The sequence below is a fragment of the Heteronotia binoei genome, chromosome 13, assembly GCF_032191835.1.
Source record: "Heteronotia binoei isolate CCM8104 ecotype False Entrance Well chromosome 13, APGP_CSIRO_Hbin_v1, whole genome shotgun sequence".
NCBI classification, from domain to species: domain Eukaryota; kingdom Metazoa; phylum Chordata; class Lepidosauria; order Squamata; family Gekkonidae; genus Heteronotia; species Heteronotia binoei.
The window spans coordinates 13,114,809-13,131,169 of NC_083235.1; the positions used below are offsets into that span (position 1 = coordinate 13,114,809).

The 16,361-nt window shown below is 46.1% G+C and overlaps 1 protein-coding gene across 1 annotated transcript in view; it reads left to right on the top strand.

Moving 5' to 3' along the window:
• Window positions 1-16,361, top strand: part of WNK3 (WNK lysine deficient protein kinase 3) — a 166,505-nt gene that overhangs the window by 134,763 nt on the left and 15,381 nt on the right. Inside the window, exons 17-20 of the mRNA XM_060253263.1 lie at window positions 3,487-3,648; window positions 10,245-11,086; window positions 11,905-12,133; window positions 12,502-12,626. Coding sequence (XP_060109246.1) covers window positions 3,487-3,648; window positions 10,245-11,086; window positions 11,905-12,133; window positions 12,502-12,626 — 1,358 coding nt within the window. The remainder of the gene's footprint in view (window positions 1-3,486; window positions 3,649-10,244; window positions 11,087-11,904; window positions 12,134-12,501; window positions 12,627-16,361) is intronic.

Below are 16,361 nucleotides of genomic sequence, written 5' to 3' on the forward strand. Positions count from 1 at the left end.
AATCGCTGTCTCGTAGCTGACTTTTAGAATGGTGTTCTTCCTATGTGCTCTTGCATATTGTCAACTCTGTGCTCTAGTTCTGATAACTAAAAGGTTAAAGGAAAAGGAAATACTTCTTTACACTGAGAGGGATTAAAATGTGGAATTTGCTGTAGGAGGATGTAGTGATGGCCATAGGAATAGCTTTAAAAGGAGATTACACAGATTCGTGGAGGATAAGGCCTATCAACGGCTATTAGCCGTGGTGACTTTGGGGAACCTCCACATTCAGAGACTGTAATCCTCTGAATCCCAAAGCCAGAAGGCAACAGCATGGGAAGGCCTCAGCTTCTGTGCCATGTTGGTTGACCTCCAGTGGAACTGGCTGGCTACTGTGTGAGACAGGATGCTGGACTAGATAGACTACTGGTCTGATCCAACAGGACTCCTCTTACGTTCGTATCAGGTAAAGGCCTCAGCCTTTATGCCCTGTTGGTGGATCTCCAGAGGAACTGGTTGGCTGCTGTGTGGGAGAGGGTGCTGGTTGCTGGACCACTGGTCTTTTCTTATGTTATTATACTGAAAGATTCTGAGTGGTTTATGGCCAGCTTCAGGCCAGGATAAAAGCTTTTAGTAAGTATGGCCTAAGGGAATTTTGGGAGATGTGAGCAAAAACAGGAAATAAACCCCTGCATTGTGACTGTTGGTAACTTCATATTCACCTCGGGGAGGAGACTGAAAAAGCAAGCTGGTCTCCATTCCATATAGTTAGTGGTGTTACTCTGAATAACTTATTAGGTGTAAAAGTTAGCCTAGTTTAAGCAGTAGTTTTAAGAGAGCTGCCCTAGATGGGTCTGCTCAGGACCCTACACAGGTCTATTCTGTAGGGTTTCCTCCCATGAAAGTGTTCTTAGGATTACACTGTAAATGTTGCCATTAGCTGTGAATGGTGTAAGTCTGTTTAAACCATGATTGTTTCTTTGTAAGGATTGTGGGCACGATAGATGAAAAGCGATAGGATCCTCTCTTGCTTACTGATTTTCCCTTAGTGGAAAGTAGAGTAAGAATATACCCTCTCCTGTGAACTTAATTCCCTCCCCAACCCACGATGATGAAGGACTGTTCAATTGCCATAATGGACCAACCCTCAAAGATGTCAGAGTTTATAACTTTATTTCAGCAGGTATTAATTGTTAGTATTGAGTAGTCTTTGTATTTCTGATTCTGGTGTGACCCTGGCTGAACAAATCAGAACCAGTATTTTTCTCAAGCTGGACTTCTGTCTTCTGCTGGCTTGCAATTTCTGCCAGCTGTGATACACATTTCTTTTTGTTTCCCCCCCCACACCCCTCAAGGGGATTAGCCCACTTGAAAACCTAGGTTAAACCCAAAGAACTGCATGACTAGTTTTGTGTGCTGCTAGGGTTTCAAGTATATTTCTGAAAGAGCAACCTCCCTTGCTACACAGTAAATTAATCTTGAAGCTGAGCAGCGTCTTCAAAAGCAGGTGATTATATGGCACAAGATTCTGCTCTTCTAAATAAAAGGATTTAAAATTTCCGTCAACATAGACATGCCTAAAAGTGGCTCTCTGGCCCCAACCCTACTGATGGCTGCACAGTGGCCAAGTCTATTGCATTGCTAGCATTCTGGGAGTGTTCATCTTCTCTGCTATATGAAGTGGGTGTTAAACAGTAGATGAGTTATTGTGGCATATGGTGGAGAGCTATAACCACACACATACACACACCCCTACCTGAAAAGTAGTATAAAGTAATTGTCCTTAGTAAAGTGAGTACAATTAACTCTTTGTAATAAATCAGATACATGTGAGTAAATCTGGCTGCATGCTTTAGAGAGCCTTCTTGGTGTACAAGGAAACTCTGGATTATAAAGGAAATCTGCTGAAATTGAATGTTTTATGGTGCACCTTTGAATCCTTGTTCCTTCCTGGACAACTGGCATTCCTTCCATGGGCAGTGTTCTTTGTTGATGTTATGTCCCTGCTCCAGCTGAAATGCAACTGAAATGAGGGTGCAAGAACTCGAGGTCTACACTCTTGAAGTGGGGACAAGATAGTCAGGGACTAACTCAATCTGGTGTGCTAATTACTGCATGCTTGGCTCTGTTTTTAGTGAAAACTGATATGATACAGAGATGTCTAGGACAGGGCAGACTCCACAAGATGAATGCAGATCCATCCTGTGGCAAACAAAAAGGTGCAGATATAGTCAGATGCAGGGCTTTTTTTTGTTTTTGCAGCAGGAACTCCTTTGCATATTGGGCCACACCCTCCTGATGTAGCCAATCCTCCTGGAGTTTACAGTTGGGTTTGTAAGCTCTTGGAGGATTAGCTACATCAGGAGTGTGTGACCTAATATGCAAAGGAGTTCCTGCTACAAAAACAGCCCTGGTCAGACGCCTACCATTTTGGTTGGTACTACCATCAGGAATCTGTAAGGCAGGAAAAGCCAATGAATCTAAGGAAAGATGGGATGGTTCCACCTGCAAACCCCTTTTTTTTTTTTGCTTCATCAGTGCACAAGCATGGGACAAGTGAGTAGAGTTGGGTTGCAAGGGTCTTAAGCTTGTATGGGACACACTGGTGGTGGAAGGGGATTTCCCATGGAAGCAGCTTTAATCTTTTTGGGGGGGGGGGGGCGTTAAACCATACATCGTTCTTATCCATCACTGTGAAATAACATCATGTGTATTTGTGAGCGGAAGGAGGGTCATAACCACCCATGTTAAACTGTGTAGAGTGGTGTAAGAGGAAGCCAATCAGTTCCAGTGAACCAAGACAGATAGGTTCAGGCTGTAGCAATGGTTTGGAAGTTCTGTTTTTTAAGAGCAGTGCTTCTCAGCAAGCAAAGTGAAAAAGGAATGAAGTGGGAGGGCAATGTCCTCAGTCAGAGGTGCTGACAGAGCTTGTGAATCTCAGAGCCAACCCTGGTCAGTCTTAATATACTCCTAGCCCTTTTGAAGAAGCCACTGACCATGTTGCAGAGGGGCCCATTTTGAGTTAAGACTATGTAATTTAGGGATAGAGCTAAACTTTAGCCTCCTGAACCATGATCCCAATCTGAAATGGCCTCAAAACGCTGCTGTGTGATATCCCATTTGGAAAACTTGCATGTGGTGATACTTGTTCATATAAGTTTTCCAGTCATGGCTTCCCCCTGCAGCTGTTTTAGACTGGAGGAAATGGCGCAGGAGGCGAAAGTTTAACTGCCCTCCCCTTGTTCTGTCATCTCAGTCCAAACTGTGCCCCCAAGCACAAAGTAAGTGACTCCGCTGTGCCCCTGAGCCCAAAGTAAGTGAGTCTAAAAAAGAATTGTTGGGAGCTCCTGGCATGGGACTTCAAATGTATCCTTTACTTAGATTCTAATATCTAGATTACTAGGCATTTGTATTTATGCAAGTCTTGGTGGGGTTTGTTGTTGTTTTACACTTCAAATGTGATAGAGGCGTGATCATCCCTTATGGTTTTTCTCTCTCTTCCTCCAGGCGAGTCTGCTCCCCAGTCATCTCCTGTTGGACGCTGGAGGTTTTGCATCAATCAGACAATAAGGAACAGAGAATCCCAGGTGCCTTGCACTCTTGTCCAGTCAACGACAGTTGTCTCGGGGTGTAAGACGACAAGCGAATCTGTGATGGGTCAAAAAGAAGGTATAGATCATTGCTTTTTTTTTTAACTGATCTCTGGGGCTGTGGTTTATTAAACACATTAACAGCTGTCATCAGTAAGGAAACTCAGTCTCTTTGTCTTGAATAAGAGCAGGTGGCTTCACTTTGGAAGGCTCCAGTCTGAGTTTTGTCATAGTGGCGAAGAGCGAAGCCTTATTCTGAGGGAAAGAATCCCTTGCTTTAAGATAGATCCCAGTAGGCAGCCGTGGTGGTCTGAAGCAATAGAACAAAGCAGTAGACAAGTGCACCTTTAAGACCAACTAAGTTTTATTCAGAATGTAAGCTTTCGTAAGCTTAAGAGCATACGAAAGCTTACATTCTGAATAAAACTTAATTTGTCTTAAAGGTGCCCTTGTCTACTGCTTTGTTCTATTGCTTTAAGATAGATCAAGATGGGCAACTGTGTTAGTCCCGTCTGTAGCAGCCGAAAAGAGGAAGAGTCCAGGCGCATCTGGAAGACTAACAAAATTTGTGACAAGGGAGGAGCTTCCATGAGTCACTACTCACTTCTTCAAGTGTGACTTCAGGAGGGTACCCAGGTCGGTCCAAAGCAATGGAACAAAGACTGAGCCCAGTGGCACCTTTAAGACCAACAAAATTTACTTCTGGTATAAGCTTCTTCAGAAGTGTGCATGCACACGAATGCTTATACCCAGGGCTTTTTTCGGGGGGGGGGGGGGTAGAAAAAGCCCAGCGGGAACTCATTTGCATATTAGGCCACCCACCCCTGACATCACCATGGCTTCACACAGGGCCTTTTCTGTAGAAAAAGCCCAGCAGGAACTTATTTGCATATTAGCCACACACCCCTGACATCACCATGGCTTCACATAGGGCCTTTTCTGTAGGTGAGGGAGAGCCCCCAGCACCGGTCCAAATTGGGCCCCCTTGGCACAGAGGAGCCCTCTATGCAACCCCCCCCCCCCCAACCTCCCTGCAGCACCGGAAATCTGAGAGGGGCCAGATCACCCAGTTTGCACGGAGGGCTTCTCTTGAGGAGCCCTCTATGCAACCCCCCCAACCTCCCCACAGTGCCAGAGGGGCGATAGATAGATAGATAGATAGATAGATAGATAGATAGATAGATAGATAGATAGATAGATAGATAGATAGATAGATAGATATCTTTTTTGTAGCAAGAACTCCTTTGCATTTTAGGCCACACCCCTTGAAGTAGCCAATCCTCCTGGAGCTTACAGTAGGCCCTGTAAGAAGAGCCCTGTAAGCTCTTGGAGGATTGCTACAGCAGGGGTGTGTGCTGTGTGGCCTAATATGCAGGGGTGGAATTCTAGGAGAGCTCCTTTGCGTATTAGGCCACACCCCCTGATGTAGCCAATCCTCCTGGAGCTTACAGTAGGCCCTGTATGAAGAGCCCTGTAAGCTCTTGAAGGATTGGCTACATTGGGGGTGTGGCCTAATATGCAAAGGATTTCCTGCTACAAAAGCCCTGTGTTTATATACATATGTGTGTGTGTGTGTGTGTAGAAACAAATGATTCTATATATATGATCCTGTAATAAAACGCAGCAGCTGCCAAAAATTCTCCCTGCTCCCTTTAGCCATTTCCCCCCACCATTTTGTATATACAGTCATCACCCAAGAAACTTTTCTCAGCTCTTCAGCAGCTTTCCATAACAGTCAGACACCCCCAGTCTTGATTCTCAGCAAAGCTGCTGTGTCAAAAGCAACCAAATTGCATAAATGGGCCTTCCAGGTTTGCACTGTCATCTTAGGAGTTAGCATTCCCCTCCCCCCACCCCTCAAAAAATCCATTAGGAGCATGGGAAACAAACTCACCGGCATAAGCAAATACAGTTTGTGCCGGATGAGCTGAAAAACCAGCAGCAGTGGGAGTCAACAAATGGCACGAGGACAGGCTCTCTAGACTTGTGCGCATTAATTGCAGTGACAGAATTGGGTTAGGGTTTTCTATTTATGTATATTTTTGCCTTGATGTAACTGTTCTTGTGAGTAGTGAATCCTCTTCAAAGCTGTACAGCAGGGATCCCCAAGTGTGGTGCTCATGGATACCCGAGCGCTCACCATCTTTCCTGGGTGCCCACCAAATGTCTTTAGTAAGCAGCTTGGGCCATGCATAGCTTTTGCCCAGCAGAGCTTCCTTTGCCACTGGAGATCAGATCGGCTGTGCAGCTTTTTGATGAGTGGCTTCATCCGTAGGCAGCTGCTGCCACCACAGCAGAAGGATCTTCGCCATGTGGCTGAAGATGTATGCAAGGAAATATTTTTTTAACAACCTGTTCGTTTTAAGCGCATCCTGTTAAACAGAGATTTCCCCTGAAATCTGAAAAGCTTCTGCACGACTTCACTGCCTCACATTTTGCGATTAGCTCTGCCTTCTGTGGCAGGTGAGGTGAGGGCACCCTCCGCCGTGTGTGAGGATTCCAATGGTACCTGCAGGCGCAAAAAAGGTTGGGTACCCCTGCAGTACAAAATGAACTATTATTATGCTAAATGGTTCATATGGTTAATGTAATGCTTGAAAAACAAAAAAAAAGTTTGGATCCTGAGCCCAATGAGCACCAGCAGCACTTGCAAGCAGTCAGTCCCAACCAGTGTTCCCTCTAAGCTGAGTGAGTGTGAGCCAGCTAACAGTTTTTTAGCCGCCAGCTCACATATTTTTGTTTCAGCTCAGGAAAAAAAGGCCCCAGAGCACACCCATTGATGCAGTAGCTCACCACTTTCATGCCAGTAGCTCACAAAGTAGGATTTTTGCTCACAAGACTGCACAGCTTAGAGGGAACGTTGGTCCCAACATCACCGTTTGTTATGCTTCCTGAAATGCAGCCTCGTGGAAAAGGAGAAGATGATGATATTGGATTTATACCTTGCCCTTCACTCTGAATTTGAGTCTCTGAGCGGCTTACAATCTCCTCTATCTTCTCCCCTCACAACAGACACCTTGTGAGGTGGGTGAGGCTGAGAGGGCTCTCACAGCAGCTGCCCTTTCAAGGACAGCTCCTGCCAGAGCTATGGCTGACCCAAGGCCATTCTAGCAGGTGCAAGTGGAGGAGTGGGGAATCAAACCTGGTTCTCCCAGATAAGAGTCTATGCACTTAACCACTACACCAAACTGTGGCTCTCCAAGAAGAAGAAATTGGATTTATATCCAACCCTCCACTCCAAATCTCAGAGCAGCTCACAGTCTCCTTTTACCTTCCCCCCCAACAAACACCCTGTGAGGTGGGTGGGGCTGAGAGAGCTCTCCTAGAAGCTGCCTTTTCAAGGACAGGGTCTTAGAGCTGCCTACAATATCCTTTCCCTTCCTCCCCCACAACAGACACCCTGTGAGGTGGGTGGGGCCGAGAGAGCTCTCGCAACAGCTGCCCTTTCAAGGACAACCTCTTCCAGAGCTATGGCTGACCCAAGGCCATTCCAGCAGGTGCAGGTGGAGGAGTGGGGAATCAAACCCGGTTCTCCCAGATAAGAGTCTGCGCACTTAACCACGACACCAAACTGGCTCCCCAAGAAGAAGAAATTGGATTTATATCCAACCCTCCACTCCAAATCTCAGAGCAGATCACAATCTCCTTTTACCTTTCCCCCCAACATACACCCTGTGAGGTGGGTGGGGCTGAGAGAGCTCTCCCAGAAACTGCCTTTTCAAGGACAGGGTCTCAGAGCTGCCTACAATCTCCTTTTTCCTCCCCCACAACAGACACCCTGTGAGGTGGGTGGGGCCGAGAGAGCTCTCCCAGAAGCTGCCTTTTCAAGGACAGAGTCTCAGAGTGGCCTACAATCGCTTTCCCCTTCCTCCCCCACAACAGAGGTGGGTGGGGCTGAGAGGGCTCTCACAGCAGCTGCTCTTTCAAGGACAACCTCTGCCATAGCTATGGCTGACCTGAGGCCATTCCAACAGGTGCAAGTGGAGGAGTGGGGGAATTGAACCCGGTTCGCCCAGATAAGAGTCCGCGCACTTCACCACGACACCAAACTGGTCCTCTCATCCAATATGGAAATGTTAGTTTGGACATAGATAACTTTTTGAACTTGGTTTATCTATCTTCTGGTATGGATGTTAGTAGCTATTGCTATTGTCTAGAGCAGGGATCCCCTACGTTTTGAGCCATTGGGTACCTTTGGAATTCCGACACAGGGTTGTGGACACAACCATGATATGGCTGACACCAGAGGGTGAGCTGCACATACACTCTGAGAAAGTCCAAGTGCAGGGGAAAAGAAGGGGAATCTTAAAAACACACAGGGAAAGAGGAGTGGGAGAGGGAATAAAACCAACCTTGTGGCAGTAGGTGATGCCTAAGCAACATTATTTTAATCTGCACCGTCAGTCAGCTGTGCAGTGGTCAAGTCAGAAGATGCACTAGGCAACAACCTCACCAGGTGCCATCTATCTCCTGAAAACACTTGGCGGGCGCTGGGGTGTTCGTGGGCACCATGTTGGAGACCGCTGGCCTAGCATATTAACTAAGCTTTTTAAAAAATTCAACATCCGCCGGACAAGCCAGCTCCAGTACCTGCACAAAGCGCAGATGTTAGCGTAGAAAATGCAAATCAGCCTGCTGCTCATACTTGCATGTAATTTGAAATAGTCTGAGAGAATACTTGAATGATTTCTCTTGTGTTTGCTGTTTTCACATTTACATTTAAACTGTCTGTGTCCCGCTGTGCGTCTGTGGGCTCATTTTGATGTATCATTTTACCCCTCAAGAGCCAGATAACAAATAAGCAATATGTAGATTGAAATGATTTCTGATAGCTGAGCAAGATCCTACTGCTTGCTTTTTTAAAAATCACAAACCTGGATGGAAGAGGCCAGCTGCACAAGACTGACTTTTCCCCTATTCCATAGGATGCCTGCATCATACTAAACTCTTTTTAAATTTATGGCATCCTCCAGTCTGTTCTGATTTGCGTATTTCAGGCTTGGCTTTCAGAGTTGCTTCTTAACCTAATGACCTGTGGCACCTGCTGACCATTCTCCAGGTACCCACTTAGTGTTTGTTTAAAAGTGGGTGGGGCAGGGTTGCCAGGTGGTGGCTGGAGATCTCCCGCTGTTACAACCGATCTCTAGGCAACAGAGATCAGTTCACCTGGAGAAAATGGCCACTCTGGAAGGTGGACTGTAGGGCATTATGCCCTGCTGAAGTCCCTCCCCTCACTCCTCAGGCTCCACCCCTCAAATCTCCAGGTATTTCCCAACCCAGAACTGGCAACTCAAGGGTGGGGCCAGGTGGGGTCTTTTGCCCATTAAGGCATCTGATTGGCTACTGGAGATTAGATTGGCGTTTCAGATTTTAAAAACATTGCATTGGCAACAGCTTGCCACCACAAGGATCTTCACTGCATGGCTGAAGGTAAGCCGTGACAGCCACTTACTTCATTTATTCATTTATTTCTGTAGATTTATAGTCCGCCCTTTCCCATAATGGGCTCAGGGCAGATTCCAACATGATAAAAAGCATTAAAACCGAAAGTAAAACAATCAGAACAGTTAAAACAATAAATCAGAATTAATTCAAGGCGGCATGGACGGTGTGAGCACATAAGGCATGATTATCATAGGCAACTTAGATTGCCTAAAGATGTCAACAGTATCGGCCCAATTTTTAGCAGTCAAGGTGGCAGCTGTCATTTAGCAGTCAAGGTGGCAATCATTGCTGGGAGGCCAGTTAGATGGTATAATAAAATGAGGACACCCGCCTGCATCAATCATAGACTGGCTCCACCTCCCGTGGCAGCCATATTGTGGTTGTGCTTACCATGCATTGTCAGAATTCCAGCAGTGCTCGCAGGCTGAAAACTATTGGGGACTCCTAATCTAGGTAGATCTGGGTTCTTAAAACTGTTCTTCTCTTTAGTCGTATGCCTGATTGGAAAGCGCAGACTTTAGAAGGGGTGGTGATAGCCAGGGCTTTTTTTTGTAACAATACAATCAACACTGGAAATATACTTATTATCACACCAAAGTGTGTACAAACATATCTTTTTTGACTTAACATTCAAACATATAATGCTTCCAGAAAAAGCAGCTGGTTACACAATGCAATCACTGAAGAAGTCTGACAGTGCGAAAGTCCACACAACTCCATATATGGGGTAGAGGCCACTTCCTGCACATGTCTCTGTGTTCTGTCATCTTCTGTGCTGCTTCCAAGGAATCAAAAAAATTCACTGGAGAGAGAAAGGGGACCATATTCCTAGGTCAAATTACGGTTTCGTTTCTTGTCCCTTCATCAGCCTGATCTCTCCACAACCATCCTTCCACGGAGCCACAGAGAAATAGTTTTGTTTTCGGATCAACTCATATCTTTTTTTGCTCTGCACCTGGCTTTTTTTGTAGCAGGAACTCCTTTGCATATTAGGCCACCCCCCCTGATGTAGCCAATCCTCCAAGAGTTTACAGTAAGAAGAGCCCTGTAAGCTCCAGGAGGATTGGCTACATCAGGAGCGTGTGGCCTAATATGCAAAGTAGTTCCCGCTACAAAAAAAAGCCATGGTGATAGCAATAAACAGAGATTCTAGCCTTTACAGGCAGCTTGGCTTTTCCTAGACTAGATTTTTGGTGATAAGCACAGTTGGTTTCTCTCCTGTATTTTCAGACTCACCGAAGGAGAACACAAATGAAGATGGCCCCCAAGATTGTCCACAGGCTGTGGAAAATGCTAGAAGCCAGCCTAGGCTCACCCCTTCTTCCAGCTCAAGCGAGCCAACGAGCGACAGTGCGGCAGGTGAACCTCAGACACTGGAAACCGAGCAGTCGGTTCTTTCTCGTCACACCGAAGATGGCCCAGAGGACTCACTTCCTGCCATTGGCGGTGACAACAACGAGGGTATCGTTCCTGAGCCTACTCCCAGTCTACCATCTTTGGGGGCAGAGACCCAAGCTAACGACATTCACTTGTCTTCGCATGTGCCGCAACCAGCGTCTGACACTGCTGAGCCAAATCTGTCCACCTCCACACCGACCCCCAGTCACGTCCCGGCCACCGAGGAAGAAGATAACTCAGCAAATGCTGAGCAGCCCGGTTCTTTGGCTCAGACCCCAGTCCAGGAAGGTGCTTCCCTCCCCTCCACTCTAGAATCAGACAGCGAGGGTCCCCCTAAGATGGACTTCGCCGATAACAACATCAAAACCCTGGACGAGAAGCTGCGGACGCTTCTGTACCAGGAGCACAGCTTGTCGGGCACCTCCCCTGAGAGCCAGAAAGACATGCAGAGTGCGGTGGAGTCTCCCTTCTCTTCCTCCGCCGAAGATACTCTTCCCTGCCTGGTGCTCGAAGGCCAGGACCCTCTCTCTCCTGGAGAGGCCCAGCAAAGCCCCATCAAGCTTCCAGACCCCCAGGGGACCCTCAGCCCACCTGCAAGTCATCCTGAGGGTTTGCCTCTGCTGAGGAAGGGGCATGGAGTTGTCACTTCCGCTCCCAGCGATCTCTGCATGCACGTGAGTACCGGTGGGTAGACAGGGCTAGTCTTGAAAACGGTGTGTCCGACAGCTGGGGAAATCTAACACCTCACACAGTCCAATGGATGGTGGCAAGTAATAGGTAAGGGTACCTGCTGAGCAGTCAGGTGAGAACTGATAAAAGGAAGTACTTCTTCACCCAAAGAGTGATGAACACGTGGAATTCACTGCTACAGGAGGTGGTGGCAGCTGCAGCCATAGACAACTTCAAGAGGGGATTGGATAAACATTTGGAGCAGAGGTCCATCAGTGGCTACTAGCCACAGTGTATTGTTGGAACTCTCTGTCTGGGGCAGTGATGCTCTGTATCCTTGGTGCTTGGGGGCGGGGAACAGTGGGAGGGCTTCTAGTAGTCCTGGACACACTGGTGGACTTCCTGATGGGTTTTTTTGGCCATTGTGTGACACAGAGTGTTGGACTGGATGGACCATTGGCTTGATCCAACATGGCTTCTCTTATGCTCTTATGTTCTTAAGTCGTGGTGGGCGTTAGACTTGGGATGGATCAAAGGAAGTGCTGCTTTGCTCAACAAATTAATTACATTTTTGGGATTCACTGCTGGCAGGGGTCGTTTTGTAGGAAAAAAGGTGGTGGAGCTCATCCAGGAATTGTTATGCAGCTGCACCTACTATTCAATGGACAAGGTGGGGAGGAAGAGGGAGAACCCTCAGAAAGGTTCAGGAGCTGTGCTCCCGTGAGTTCCTGTTGAATTCAAGGCCTGCATACGTGCAGTACATGCTCACTTAGTCAAATGTCACCTTTTCTGTGCCCTCTCTCCCACATTCTTCTGTGTCCAGGAGATGTCCCCGGAGACTTCACTTCCTGAGAACCCCGTGGCCTGTCCCACTTCAGCATCGAGCATTGGAGCTGTGCACCTGCATGCAGGAGGTGGATATTTTGGCCTAAGCTTTACTTGCCCTAGTCTCAAAAACCCCATTAGCAAGAAAACCTGGACTCGCAAATTAAAAAGCTGGGCATGCAGGCTACGGCAGACCAGCTTTTTCAAGAGAGCAAAAGTCCGGCAAGGTAGTGTGCTTACAGTCAGGGACCCTAGACTAGGTAACATCTGTTTTGATTTCCTTACATATGTTTATTTTATTTCCCCCCCTTTTTTTCCATTTCCTGCACTACCCTTTATATATACCTTTTCCTTACATCTTGCTCATCTGTGTAACATTTCATTCACTGCCACTTTTTCCCCCCCAGTTTGATTAACCGGTTTTTCATTCCACATAGAAGTATAGCTCTTGAGATACCAATTTTTTTTAAAGCCTACATATGTACTAGAATCTTTTTAAAAAAAAATAATGCAGTGTTGCTTATTAGTATTTTCATGGTCTCTGCTTTACCTGACCGTGTTCCATTTCTTTTGTGTCCCCCTTCCTTTAAAAAAGAATTCACAACAGAGGAGATGTCAAGTGAAGACTGGTTTTCTCCTCCTGAGCAAGCAACTGTGGAGAATGAAGCAACTGGTCAATCTAAACCTCTGACTGGGACGTTTCAGCGAGGTCGATTTCAGGTTGGTATCATCAGATCAGGCAATAGATTAATTTGGTTAAATCCAGAGGCCATTGTTCGATGAGGGGAGGGACGGTGGCTCAGTGGTAGAGCATCTGCTTGGTAAACAGAAGGTCCCAGGTTCAATCCCTGGCATCTCCAAAAAAGGGTCCAGGCAAATAGGTGTGAAAAAGCCTCAGCTTGAGACCCTGGAGAGCCACTGACAGTCTGAGAAGACAATACTGACTTTGATGGACCAAAGGTCTGATTCAGTATAAGGCAGCTTCATATGTTCATATGAAATTTTGGAGATTGGATGAGATGCTTTATTTTAAACTTGCTTTAATCAAACGGCAGGTAGCCCCAAACCAATTGCCACAGAGCCTCGAGACTGGAAGGAATTGTCACTAATGTTCCCAACCCGGCTGCTAAATATTTACTCAAAAGCAACAGTCACATATTTCAGGAAGCCAGTTTTATGTCTATGAGTTTGTAAGAGCAAAGAAGAAGACTGCAGATTTATACTCTACCCTTCACTCTGAATCAGAGTCTCAGAGTGGCTTATAATCTCTTTTATCTCCTTCCCCCACAACAGACATCCTGTGAGCAATGTTTCCTCTAAGCTGCAGAGTCTTGTGAGCAAAAATTCTACTTTGTGAGCTACTGGTATTAAAGTTGTGAGCTACTGACATTAAAGTTGTGAGCTACTGACATTAAAGTTGTGAGCTACTGCATAAATTAGTGTGCTCTGGGGCTATTTTTCCTGAGCTAAGACAAAAACGTGTGAGCTGGAGGCTAAGAGTCTGTGAGCTAACTCACACTAACTCAGCTTAGAGGGAACACTGCCTGTGAGGTGGGTGGGGCTGAGAGAACTCTGACAGAAACTGCCCTTTCAAGGACAACTCTTACAAGAGCTATGGCTGACCCAAGGCCATTCCAGCAGCTGCAGGTGGAGGAGTGGGGAATCAAACCGGGTTCTCCCAGATAAGGTCTGTGCAACCTCTACACCAAATTGGAAGAGGCAGTCACTGGACTCCATCACAGCTGCATCTTAAGCAGAACAGCTGGATTTCTAGAGTAAGCTTCTACCTTGAATAAACGTTGTTGGTCTTAAAGGTGCCACTGGACTCAAACTTTATTCTGTTGCTTCAGATCAGGGGTGGCCAGACTGCAGTTTGGGAGGCGCATGTGGCTCTTCCATACATATTGTGTGGCTCTCAAAGCCCCCATCACTCCATCAGCTGGCTTGGAGAAGGGATTTGTCTGTTTAAATCACTTCTCCAAGCCAAGGCAGATGGCAGCTTGGAGGATGATTTATTGGAAAAAATTCCTTCCTTCCTTCCTTCCTTCCTTCCTTCCTTCCTTCCTTCCTTCCTTCCTTCCTTCCTTCCTTCCTTCCTTCCTTCCTTCCTTCCTTCCTTCCTTCCTTCCTTCCTTCCTTCCTTCCTTCCTTCCTTCCTTCCTTCCTTCCTGTCTTGTGACTATCAAACATCTGATGCTTATTCTGTAGCTTGTACGTTAAGCAAGTTTGACCACCCCTGCTTCAGACCAACATGGCTACCCACCTGGATCTAGCTAGATTTCTAATCCAGTAGCCCCTTAGAGACCAACAAGATTTTCAGGGTATGAGCTTTGGAAAATCAAAACTCTCTTTGTCAGATACCTTTGAAACATATCCTAAACACAGTTACACCCAGGGAAGATAGGCCATCGAAAACAACCCAGAGGGGGAAAGATATCACAGTGTCCCCCATGAAATTCCATCCCCTGGAAATGCTGCTTCCCCCAAGATACTCCTCCCTGTACCACCTCCCTAGTGTGGCACTTTGCAGTGGCAGCATTCACCACCACTGCATCAGCCTTGCTTTATCTTTGGTGCCGACAGCATTGCGGTGAAGTGCTTTGGCCCCTACCTCATCTGGCGGCACCCCCAACTTTCCAGAGTCCCACCACATCTACCAGTCATAGCTCTCTGGCAGCCAGCTTCATCGGGTCCAGGTGGCTTCTGCTGCAGTACACCAGCCATGGATGATGACTCACGGCTGCTGGAGTAGAGCCAGCCCTTCCTGGAGGTTTCTAACTATAAAGACCTCTCCGATGGAGTCCCCATGTGTGCCTGCGCAGAAGATACTTGATGAACGATAGTTCAGTGCATCTTTGTTTTCCTGTGACTTGAATTGGTGCTTCAGACAGGATTGTTATGTGGTTGGCTCTCCCTAAAAAAAAAAGAGAGAGATTGGCACTTTCTGGTCATAGCAGCTTAGGTGATGCTTATTCCAATTTGCCCAGGAAGAAGACTGAGTATAGTAGTAGAATCTGCCACTCCTTCTTTCTGCTAACACAGCATCAAATCTCTCTCCTTGCAAAAAATGTATAACAACTAGAACCGACTTATAACAAATCTCTGTATTCAGTAACATATGAAGCTGCCTTATACTGAATCAGACCCTTTGTCCATCAAAGTCAGTATTGTCTTCTCAGACTGGCAGCGGCTCTCCAGGGTCTCAAGCTGAGGGTTTTCACACCTCTTTGCCTGGACCCTTTACCGTCCCTCCCTAAACAAATCCAAATCTCAATATTATGGTAGGAAGAGAGAAGAGAAAACACGCAAAATGAATGAGACATACTGAGATACATGAAGTTGTTTTCCGACACTACTTACCTATTGCACAGCACATTGGAGAAGACGGTCCCTGGAAGACGAGCTCTGAGGCTCAAAACGACTTTAAGACCGGTTTTCATGATCGTCAGACTTTATTTGTGATTATTAATTGATGTGGACATTGGCCACAGAAGATACAGTAGAAATAAGATTGTTCTGTGGGTGGAAAACTCATTGTATGGTCTCTCGTAGTTTGTATATTTCGTATATTTTGTAACATTAATAATAATGAGATTTGGATTTGTTACTGAATACAGAGATTTGCTATAAATTGGTTCTAGTTGCTACACATTTTTTGCATGGAGAGAGGTTTGATGTTGTGTTGACAGCAGTTCCTCTGTGGTCCGGGTAGTCCGTCATGCCCCTTCTTTCTGTAGCAGGTCTCCCAAGTACTTTGTTTTTAAGCGGTGTCCATTTTTATAGCGTTCCGTCCATGGTGAATGACATTCAAGTGTCTGTCTTGTTGTTCCTTGTGCTTCAGATTTCTGTAAGTTCTCTCTCTTTTTTTCTTGCTTTTCACTGTGTCTTTATGAAAACCCTTCAGTTTATTCTGCCTTCTCACTGCACTGCTCTTTTGCCGCAGCTGACAGGGTTTCCAAGCAGGTCTTTGAAAAGGCATATACTGATGCCTGTTTATTCAAAGACTGTAATTATTGAATGGTAAATTCTCTTGCTGTTTCCTTTGTAATCCTCTCCCTGTAAATATTCCTTTGGGTCCTTTTTAGAGAGCTTGCTTTCTTTTCTCCTTCTTTTGTATGGCACTTTTAGGCATAGGATCAGCTGGCTGCAAGCTGAAGGGCATATCTGCTATTTGGCTTGCAGCACATTACCGTCACTGCAGTCCAGATCCATTGTAGTGTAGCCTGTAACACTGTGTTCTGATTTTTTGAAAATATATTTTAAAAATTAGCTCTCCTGTTCAGGTTATGGAACTTAGTACTTCCGTATTCATTAAGGACCCTTAAAAAAAAATGACACAGAATCAGGGCTTTCTTTGTAGAAAAAGCCCAGCAGGAACTCATTTGCATATTGGACCACACCCTCTGATGTCACCATTGTTTCATACAGGGCTTTTTTGTAGAAAAGGCTCGGGGA